Source organism: Gadus macrocephalus, chromosome 17 (assembly GCF_031168955.1).
Source record: "Gadus macrocephalus chromosome 17, ASM3116895v1".
NCBI classification, from domain to species: domain Eukaryota; kingdom Metazoa; phylum Chordata; class Actinopteri; order Gadiformes; family Gadidae; genus Gadus; species Gadus macrocephalus.
The window spans coordinates 512,491-523,670 of record NC_082398.1 but is presented as its reverse complement, the minus strand read 5'-3'; the positions used below and the strand labels follow the sequence as shown (position 1 = coordinate 523,670).

Below are 11,180 nucleotides of genomic sequence, written 5' to 3'. Positions count from 1 at the left end.
CCCTGCTTGTCAGTAGAGCAGCGCCGGCTGGTCTGAGACCTGAAGGACGGCTCGTCTGAAGCCGGTTTCCTCTTCTTTGAATCTCGTGTCCCACGGTCCGGATGTGGCCAGAACTCAGGGGGGGGCCTTTGGTTCTAAACCTCCCTCCCCCTCTGGGCCCTCCAGAAGCCGTCTCCCCGGCCCTGTCCACACGGGAACCATTTCTGTGTCAAATAACGTATGAGTCATGTGCGTTTGGGCCGACCGATCCCACACTTGCGGTGCCTGCAAACACACTTTTTTTAAACCAGGTTCCAGGGTGGATAAGATAGACGCCCTATGCGTTTCCGTGTTCGGATTCGTGTAGACCCCTCAAACGCAAACGATGACGTCATCGCCCCCCCACCAGCTGGGCAACGGAAGAGTTCCGTCGAATTTGTTTTGTTTGATTTTATTTGTATTATTTTTGTAGCTTTAAATACAGCCCCTTGGTCAATTTAGTTATTAACCGTACATTAAAAAGTATTTTCTGCTCAATCTACAAGGTTAAACAACTGCTTCCTCCCCCTCGACTGTATGTTTGGGTACAGCGTGCAGGCTTGATGCGCACTGTATCCAAACATACAGTCGAGGAGGAGAATGTTCTTATTTTTTTGGTGGAGAACCAGCGCCACACAGTGGCCTTGAATATGTACTACAGCGTTTCTACAGCTAGATGCGATTTTGCAATGAGTCCGTCTTCCGAGAAATTCCTGAAACACTGCCAAGGAAAACGGAGGGGAAAATATGGTTTTAGCTCGTGTGGACGGGGCCTAGGAAGCACCTCGAGGAACAAAGGAGGGGGAGCGTGGAGGTGGAGAAGCCCTCAGAGAGGAAGATGGACCCGTGGGAAGGGTGGAGGCAGTGAGGAGGGGCGGGGAAGCATATGGCAGCTTCAGGAGAGGACGAGCCCGCCCAGACCACCAAGGGGGACTCGTATCCCTAACACATCATATTCATAACAGGATATTAGGGAAAGGAAACAGGGGAAGGGATTGTAATGTGGAGATAATAGTAGGCGTCATTGAAGTGTAAAATGTTGAACACAGGTTCATCCAACAATGAGTACGATTTGTTCCTTGTTTTATTGTAATGACTTCCATTCCTTTACTCCATCAGCCCCCGTTCCTCCATTCTCTCTTTTGTTTTATTAACATCCCCATTCACTTCACCAGGGCCCCCAGACGAACCAACAGACAGGCTTTATTAGTCAGCGAGATGAGGGCCCTCTGTGTGGGGCCACCAGGGGCCGGGCGAGAGAGAGAGAGAGAGAGAGAGAGAGAGAGGGAGAGAGAGAGAGAGAGAGAGGGAGAGAGAGAGGGAGAGAGACCCCATCTCCATAAATTAGCTGGATGATGGCCCGCATAAGCATGCTCGTTAAACTGCAAATTAACTTAAGATGGAGGACATGGGATGGAGGGGTGGGACGAGGTGTGTGTGTGTGTGTGTGTGTGTGTGTGTGTGTGTGTGTGTGTGTGTGTGTGTGTGTGTGTGTGTGTGTGTGTGTGTGTGTTCCTCAAACAGCCCCTTGTGGCCGTGTGTGTGTGTATCAGATACTCTACGTTTGAGCGAAGCCACGCTACATCAAAGCAACTCAAATGAAGAGTCTATTCCAAATTAAGCTCTAAGGACACGCATGTGTGTGTGTGTGGGTGCGTGCAGAGGTGAGAAAGTAAAGAGAACAAGGGGGAATCCAAGATAACACACACACACACACACACACACACGAAGGAGCTCTCCTCCTCTCAGCTCCTGGCTCCTCCTGCTCTGAGATCCTATGGATTACCCAGAGAGCCTAGCGGTGGATCGAGCCCCACATGACCTCCCCTCAGCTCCTCCCCCATAGCTCCTCCCCTCACCCCCTCAGCCCCTCCCCCTCAGCTCCTCCCCCTCAGCTCTTCCCCCTCAGCTCCTCCCCTCAGCCCCGCCCCTCAGCTCCTCCCCTCAGCCCCGCCCCTCAGCCCCGCCCCTCAGCCCGCCCCTCAGCCCCGCCCCTCAGCCCCGCCCCTCAGCCCCGCCCCTCTGCTAGTCCGAGCCAGAGGTTGGAGACGTGTTCTGAGGTGCAGATAACGACAGGAGGAACTCCTCTTCACTCATTTACACAAAACCTTTTCTCCCGCCGCTCAGCATCTCTCTCTACGATTAGCAAAGGATTTAATTTTTACAAATTCACCAGGCAGGGGAATTAATACTTAAGTCCCCCGGTACAAATGTTATGTCACTCCCACCGCTTCTTAGTGTGTGTGTGTGTGTGTGTGTGTGTGTGTGTGTGTGTGAGTGTGAGTGTGAGTGTGTGTGTGTGTGAGTGTGAGTGTGAGTGTGAGTGTGAGTGTGAGTGAGTGTGTGTGTGTGAGTGTGAGTGTGTGTGTGTGTGTGTGTGTGTGAGTGTGTGTGTGTGTGATCTTGTTTAAAGAGGTGACTATAGAGTTGTGTTTGTGTGTCTTTATTCTTGTTGATAAGGAGAGTTTAGAGTCCCCTCATTGGGCAACCACCAGCGCCATTACCCACTGTTGCATTGTGGGAATGGTCTCTAATCTGCAGAGGAATGCCAGCCTTTGCATCTTCTTGTCTTTGGTCGTTCAAACTGAAACTCTGCAGACTCCCTGGGGGGGACTCATGTCGGGCCTACACATCGCTTTAGCTTCTCACTTCACTTCTCATTCAATACTTCAATAACTCAGGCAGACATGTCTGGATTGTACTGTTGTTGAAACAACACGGACAAAGACAACAGACATTATGGTAGCATCAGGCTAACATCAGGCTACATCAAACAGACATTATGGTAGCATCAGGCTAACACCCGGCTACATCAAACAGACATTATGGTAGCATCAGGCTAACACCAGGCTACATCAAACAGACATGGTGGTAGCATCAGGCTAACACCAGGCTACATCAAACAGACATGATGGTAACATCAGGCTAACACCTGGCTACATCAAACAGACATGATGGTAGCATCAGGCTAACACCTGGCTACATCACACAGACATTATGGTAGCATCAGGCTAACATCAGGTTACATCAAACAAACCAGGTGACGTTAAGGCTAACATAACGCCGACTTCATGCTATGGTCATACATCATCATCGTCGGTTGGTATAGTGTCAGAGCTGTGTGTTACTCATCGTCATACGTTAGAAGAAGAAGTACGCCTCGCCTCCACATGGCTGTGCACGTGTGGGCCTTTTCGTGTGAGCACGTGGGCCTTTTCCTGTGTGCACGTGGGCCTTTTCCTGTGTGCACGTGGGCCTTTTCCTGGGAGTTATTTCTTTGGTCCTCAGTTGTGCGTGCGATGACACATACGTGTGTGTCTGTGTGAATACGTGGTTTTGCATGCTTGTGCACGTGAGTGTATATGTGTATGCATACACACTATGACTACACCTGGGAAGGGGGTCTCTTCATTCCCGCCTCCGTGGGAAGGGGCGCGAATGTGTGTGTGTGCGTGTCTGTGTGCGTGTGTCTGAGTGCACGCTAACCCACATGAGCTCCTTCTACAGCAGACTCATTATGAAGATGAAGCCATGCAGACACAGATGGTAAGGCAGCACCTCTACATCTGGACGGGCTCGTCCACGTCTAAGAGATGCAAATCAAGCGCAGCGAGTGAGCGAGCAACAGCAGCAGAGAGAGAGTGAGAAGAGAGTGTCTAAGAGTCGAAGGTGGGTGGGCACATTGTTCCAAGTGTTGATTGGTTCTCGTGGTATTCTGAAGGCCCTCCTCGTTACAGAATCATAAATCACGATGCTTAACCTTCCAAACCTGAGCCACCGGCAGCGAGGCGTTGATGAGCCGCTCTACCCCCGGCTGGGGGTGGGACCCCAGACAGAAGAGAGATACGCAGAGGACACTACCTATTGACCTGTCTCTGTACTGCCTAACCCCCACCTGCCCCTTAATGACCTGTCTCTGGACCGTCCAACCCCTACCTGCTCCCTATTGACCTGTCTCTGTACTGCCTAACCCCTACCCCCTCCTTAATGACCTCTCTCTCTGTCTAACCCCTACCTGCTCCTTAATGACCTGTCTCTGGACCGTCTAACCCCTACCTGCTCCTTAACGACCTGTCTCTGGACCGTCTAACCCCTACCTGCCCCTTAATGACCTGTCTCTGGACCGTCCAACCCCTACCTGCTCCCTATTGACCTGTCTCTGGACCGTCTAACCCCTACCTGCTCCTTAATGACCTGTCTCTGGACCGTCTAACCCCCACCTGCCCCTTAATGACCTGTCTCTGGACTGTCCAACCCCTACCTGCTCCCTATTGACCTGTCTCTGGACCGTCTAACCCCTACCTGCTCCTTAATGACCTGTCTCTGGACCATCTAACCCCTACCTGCTCCTTAATGACCTGTCTCTGGACCGTCTAACCCCTACCTGCTCCTTAATGACCTGTCTCTGTACTGTCTAACCCCTACCTGCCCCTTATTGACCTGTCTCTGGACCGTCTAACCCCTACCTGCTCCCTATTGACCTGTCTCTGGACCGTCCAACCCCTACCTGCTCCATAATGACCTGTCTCTATACTGTCTAACCCCTACCTGCTCCTTAATGACCTGTCTCTGGACCGTCTAACCCCTACCTGCTCCTTAATGACCTGTCTCTGTACTGTCTAACCCCTACCTGCTCCTTAATGACCTGTCCCTGTACTGTCTAACCCCTACCTGCTCCATAATGACCTGTCTCTGTACTGTCTAACCCCTACCTGCTCCTTAATGACCTGTCTCTGGACCGTCTAACCCCTACCTGCTCCTTAATGACCTGTCTCTGTACTGTCTAACCCCTACCTGCTCCTTAATGACCTGTCTCTGTACTGTCTAACCCCTACCTGCTCCTTAATGACCTCTCTCTGTCTAACCCCTACCTGCTCCATAATGACCTGTCTCTGTACTGTCTAACCCCTACCTGCTCCATAATGACCTGTCTCTGTACTGTCTAACCCCCACCTGCCCCTTAATGACCCGTCTCTGTACTGTCTAACCCCTACCTGCTCCTTAATGACCTGTCTCTGTACTGTCTAACCCCTACCTGCTCCTTAATGACCTGTCTCTGTACTGTCTAACCCCTACCTGCTCCATAATGACCTGTCTCTGTACTGTCTAACCCCTACCTGCTCCTTAATGACCTGTCTCTGGACCGTCTAACCCCTACCTGCTCCTTAACGACCTGTCTCTGGACCGTCTAACCCCTACCTGCCCCTTAATGACCTGTCTCTGGACCGTCTAACCCCTACCTGCTCCTTAATGACCTGTCTCTGTACTGTCTAACCCCTACCTGCTCCTTAATGACCTGTCTCTGTCCAACCCCTACCTGCCCCTTAATGACCTGTCTCTGGACCGTCTAACCCCTACCTGCTCCTTAATGACCTGTCTCTGTACTGTCTAACCCCCACCTGCTCCTTAATGACCTGTCTCTGTACTGTCTAACCCCTACCTGCTCCTTAATGACCTGTCTCTGTACTGTCTATCCCCTACCTGTCTCTGTACTGTCTAACCCCTACCTGCTCCTTAATGACCTGTCTCTGTACTGTCTATCCCCTACCTGCTCCTTAATGACCTGTCTCTGGACCGTCTAACCCCTACCTGCTCCTTAATGACCTGTCTCTGTACCGTCTAACCCCTACCTGCTCCTTAATGACCTGTCTCTGGACCGTCTAACCCCTACCTGCTCCTTAATGACCTGTCTCTGTACTGTCTAACCCCTACCTGCTCCTTAATGACCTGTCTCTGTACTGTCTAACCACTACCTGCTCCGTAATGACCTGTCTCTGTACTGTCTAACCCCCACCTGCTCCTTAATGACCTGTCTCTGTACTGTCTAACCACTACCTGCTCCGTAATGACCTGTCTCTGTACTGTCTAACCCCTACCTGCTCCTTAATGACCTGTCTCTGTACTGTCTAACCCCTACCTGCTCCTTAATGACCTGTCTCTGTACTGTCTAACCCCTACCTGCTCCTTAATGACCTGTCTCTGTACTGTCTAACCCCTACCTGCTCCTTAATGACCTGTCTCTGTACTGTCTAACCCCTACCTGCTCCTCAATGACCTGTCTCTGTACTGTCTAACCCCTACCTGCTCCTTAATGACCTGTCTCTGTAACCGTCTAACCCCTACCTGCTCCTTAATGACCTGTCTCTGTACTGCCTAACCCCTACCTGCTCCTTAATGACCTGTCTCTGTACTGTCTAACCCCTACCTGCTCCTTAATGACCTGTCTCTGTACCGTCTAACCCCTACCTGCTCCGTAATGACCTGTCTCTGTACTGTCTAACCCCTACCTGCTCCTTAATGACCTGTCTCTGTACTGTCTAACCCCTACCTGCTCCTTAATGACCTGTCTCTGTACTGTCTAACCCCTACCTGCTCCTTAATGACCTGTCTCTGTACTGTCTAACCCCTACCTGCTCCTTAATGACCTGTCTCTGTACTGTCTAACCCCTACCTGCTCCTCAATGACCTGTCTCTGTACTGTCTAACCCCTACCTGCTCCTTAATGACCTGTCTCTGTAACCGTCTAACCCCTACCTGCTCCTTAATGACCTGTCTCTGTACCGTCTAACCCCTACCTGCTCCTTAATGACCTGTCTCTGTACTGTCTAACCCCTACCTGCTCCTTAATGACCTGTCTCTGTACTGTCTAACCCCTACCTGCTCCTTAATGACCTGTCTCTGTACTGTCTAACCCCTACCTGCTCCTCAATGACCTGTCTCTGTACTGTCTAACCCCTACCTGCTCCTTAATGACCTGTCTCTGTACCGTCTAACCCCTACCTGCTCCTTAATGACCTGTCGATACGGTCAAACTTTGGATAAAGGCATCGACTAAACTAGCAGCAGAACCTGAATATGAATCGTAATGGAGGTCTTAATGCGTTATGAAGCAAACACAGTTTACTGTTGGTCCTGAGGTCAAACGGCACATTCTAGCGACTAGTTTTTAGCGACTAATTAATTCATCTTCTGTGGCCGAGGAGTCGTTAGTGTCTGTATCCACAGCATGCGGACCCCCGTTCACTCCCCGTTCACTCCCCCAGACATTCCTGGGAACGGGAGCGCCGCCCATTCCTGGTCATGGGGGCGACGGGGGGATCCTCCTCCATTAAAGAGTGTGTGGTTGTGCGTTCACGTATGTACGTGTGTGCGTGCTGAATACACCACATCAAGCCTCTATTCCCAGCTCCCCCCCCCCCCCGCCTCCAGAAGAGGACCTGACTCGTGCACACATTCACCAGCTTCACTCTCTCACCCCCTCCCAGACACACCCCTTCCTCCCACTCTCTCTTCATATCTCTCCTCCTCTTCTTCACTTGTTTGTTTTTCTCATGTCCCTCCTTTCCCTCCTCCTCCTCCCCGATGTGAACAATAGGTTATGGAAGGCATTTTCCTAGCGTATTACTCACAAGCAGCCGCCGCCACAAGCCATTAGGCTCAGACACGGCCCGGGCCGCCCGGTGGCGTGGTGCGTGGCTGCCACCTGCTGGCTCAGAGACGGTACTGCACCTTGCAGTAAGAACGACGCTAAGTATGTGGGAAACGAAAGGGGACGCATGTGAAAAAATTGGTGGGTGGGTAGTGGTGGGTGGTGGTGGTGGAGGTGGTGGTGGTGGAGGTGGTGGTGGTGGTGGTGGTGGTGGAGGTGGAGGTGGTAGTGGAGGTGGTGGTGGAGGATCATCTTGAGCAAAGACTCTGGACTGAGCGGCCATGGAGGGACTGGGATTTGGAGTGAAGTGCTGCTTTCATAACTACTGCTCTGTGCGTGCGTGCGTGCGTGCGTGCGTGCGTGCGTGCGTGCGTGCGTGCGTGCGTGCGTGCGTGCGTGCGTGCGTGCGTGCGTGCGTGGTACCCCGGCCAATAAGGTGGTAGAAGAACAAACCCTGGATCACATGAAACCAATGCCACCCAGAGTTGTGTGAGAATGTAAACGGTGCAACACTGGAGGATGAATAATGCAGCTCCAGTCTGGAGGAGATTTCAATGAACAATCTGCAGGGAATGAAGGGAGGGGCACCCTTCCTGTCTCTCTCTCTCGTCTCTCTCTATCCCTCAACCCTCTCTCTCTCTTTACTTATTGCTGTTTTAATTTTCTCCCTCTCTTCACCGACGCCGTCTCCCCTTCTCTCTCTTGTTGTGTCCTCCCTCCCCCCTCCCTCCTCCATCCCCCCTCCCTCTCTACTCCCTCCCCCTCCCTCCCTCCCACGACTCTGCTTCTCTCCCCCCTCCCCACTAAAGGCTGCTGGTGGTGGAGGTGGTGGTGGTGGTGGTGGTGGTGGAGGAGAGGGGTGGTGGAGGAAGGGGAGTGGTGGTGGTGGTGGTGGTGGTGGAGGAAGGGGGTGGTGGTGGTGGAGGAGGGGGGTGGTGGTGGAGGAAGGGGAGTGGTGGTGGAGGAAGGGGGTGGTGATGGTGGTGGTGGTGGAGGAGGGGGGTGGTGGTGGTGGTGATGGTGGTGGTGGTGGAGGAGGGGGGTGGTGGTGGTGGTGATGGTGGAGGTGGTGGTGGTGGGGGTGGTGATGGTGGTGGTGGTGGAGGAGGGGGGTGGTGGTGGTGGTGATGGTGGAGGTGGTGGTGGTGGTGGTGGTGGTGGAGGAGGGGGGTGGTGGTGGTGGTGATGGTGGAGGTGGTGGTGGTGGTGGTGGTGAAGGTGGGGGTGGTGGTGGTGGTGGTGGTGGTGGTGGTGGGGGTGATGGTGGTGGTGGTGGTGGTGGTGGTGGTGGTGGTGGTGGTGGAGGTGGTGGTGGTGGTGGTGGTGGTGGAGGAGGGGGGTGGTGGTGGTGAAGGTGGGGGTGGTGGGGGTGGTGGTGGTGGAGGATAGGGCTGGTGGTGGTGGTGGTGGAGGAGGGGGGTGGTGGTGGTGAAGGTGGGGGTGGTGGGGGTGGGGGTGGTGGTGGTGGAGGATAGGGGTGGTGGTGGTGGTGGTGGAGGGGGGTGGTGGTGGTGGAGGGGGGTGGTGGTGGTGGTGGAGGAGGGGGGTGGTGGTGGAGAAGGTGGGGGTGGTGGTGGAGGAGGGGGTGGTGGTGGTGGAGGAGGGGGGTGGTGGTGGGGTGGTGGTGGTGGTGGTGGTGAAGGTGGTGGTGGTGGAGAAGGTGGGGGTGGTGGTGGTGAAGGTGGGGGTGGTGGTGGTGAAGGTGGGGGTGGTGAGAAGGTGGGGGTGGTGGTGAGATGGTGGGGGTGGTGGTGGAGAAGGTGGGGGTGGGGGTGGAGAAGGTGGGGGTGGTGGTGGTGAAGGTGGGGGTGGTGGTGGTGAAGGTGGGGGTGGTGAGAAGGTGGGGGTGGTGGTGGTGAAGGTGGGGGTGGTGGTGGTGAAGGTGGGGGTGGTGAGAAGGTGGGGGTGGTGGTGGTGAAGGTGGGGGTGGTGGTGGTGAAGGTGGGGTGGTGAGAAGGTGGGGGTGGTGAGAAGGTGGGGGTGGTGGTGAGATGGTGGGGGTGGTGGTGAAGGTGGGGGTGGTGAGAAGGTGGGGGGTGGTGGTGGTGAAGGTGGGGGTGGTGAGAAGGTGGGGGTGGTGGTGGTGAAGGTGGGGGTGGTGGTGGTGAGGTGGGGGTGGTGAGAAGGTGGGGGTGGTGAGAGGGTGGTGTGGTGGTGGTGGTGGTGGTGGTGGTGGAGGAGGGGGGTGGTGGTGGAGGAGGGGGGTGGTGGTGGTGGGGGGGGGGTGGTGGTGGTGGTGGTGGTGAAGGTGGGGGTGGTGAGAAGGTGGGGGTGGTGGTGGTGAAGGTGGGGGTGGTGGTGGTGAGGTGGGGGTGGTGGAAGGTGGGGGGTGGTGGTGGTGAAGGTGGGGGGGGTGGTGGAGTGGGGGTGGTGGTGGTGAGGTGGGGGTGGGGGGTGGTGAAGGTGGGGGTGGTGAGAGGTGGGGGTGGTGGTGAGATGGTGGGGGGGGTGGGGGGTGGTGGTGGTGGTGGTGGTGGTGGGGGGGGGGGTGGTGGTGGAGGAGGGGGGGTGGTGGTGGTGGTGGTGAGGTGGGGGGTGGTGAGAAGGTGGGGGGTGGTGGTGGAGAGGTGGGGGGGTGGTGAGAGGTGGGGGGGGTGGTGGTGGTGGTGAGGTGGGGGTGGTGGTGGAGAAGGTGGGGGTGGTGGTGGAGAAGGTGGGGGTGGTGAGAAGGTGGGGGTGGTGGTGAGATGGTGGGGGTGGGGGTGGAGAAGGTGGGGGTGGTGTATACAGTATAATAAATAGTATGCATTACACTGTGTGTGATATACTCGACAAATTCAACTGTAGGAGATAATTATATATCTATGTTTAATACTATACTATTACATACCACATTAAGAGTACCAGAGACCACACCCCTGTACATACAAACACACACACACAAATACTCACTCACACACATAACTAGCTGAAGCATGCAGGTGTTATAATGGAGAAATTATATAAAGAGAGGCATGACAGTCAGGGAAGAGGCAGAGCGAAGGAGGACAAAAACGAGAGAGAGAGAGAGAGAGAGAGAGAGAGAGAGAGAGAGGAGAGAGAGAGAGAGAGAGAGAGAGAGAGAGAGAGAGAGAGAGAGAGAGAGAGAGAGAGAGAGAGAGAGAGAGAGAGAGAGAGGCGGTGGGGGGGGGCGAGAGAGAGGAGAGAGAGAGAGAGGTGGTGGGGGGGAGAGACGCAGGTGGAAGGTGGTACTTCATTCTTTCAAGTGAAAGTTAAGAATCTGCATTTTGAAAAAGTGCCACTGATATAAGACAGCAAGGGACAAAAACTACAGTCGAAGGTGTGTGTGTGTGTGTGTGTGTGTGTGTGTGTGTGTGTGTGTGTGTGTGTGTGTGTGTGTGTGTGTGTGTGTGTGTGTGTGTGTGTGTTCTAATGTATGATAAGACTGTCTGGCCATGCACAGGCCTGTCTGTATATTCACTAGTGTCAGTGGTTGTGAGTTTTTGTACTGTGTGTATCATGTACGATAGTGTGTGTGTGTGTGTGTGTGTGTGTGTGTGTGTGTGTGTGTGTGTGTGTGTGTGTGTGTGTGTGTGTGTGTGTGTGTGTGTGTGTCATGTACGTGTGTGTGTGTGTGTGTGTGTGTGTGTGTGTGTGTGTGTGTGTGTGTGTGTGTGTGTGTGTGTGTGTGTGTGTGTGTGTGTGTGTGTGTGTAGGCAGCCAAGGAGCATAGCTGGCAGCTTCAGATAGGAGCTAACATCCACCACTAATCAAAAGAAGAGCAAGTTAAATT

At 54.1% G+C, this 11,180-nt stretch overlaps 1 protein-coding gene across 1 annotated transcript; it reads right to left on the bottom strand.

The window, feature by feature from the left end:
* Nucleotides 1–8,490: 8,490 nt before the first annotated feature.
* LOC132445610 (basic proline-rich protein-like) lies at nt 8,491–9,767 on the bottom strand (the record flags this gene model as incomplete). The annotated part of the gene is given in 10 exon segments (XM_060035701.1): nt 8,491–8,560; nt 8,562–8,618; nt 8,620–8,920; nt 8,979–9,180; nt 9,182–9,285; nt 9,288–9,339; nt 9,342–9,393; nt 9,441–9,512; nt 9,665–9,710; nt 9,713–9,767. Coding segments are annotated over 10 exon segments (1,011 nt in total), but the record flags the coding sequence as incomplete, so codon positions are not given.
* Nucleotides 9,768–11,180: the final 1,413 nt, after the last annotated feature.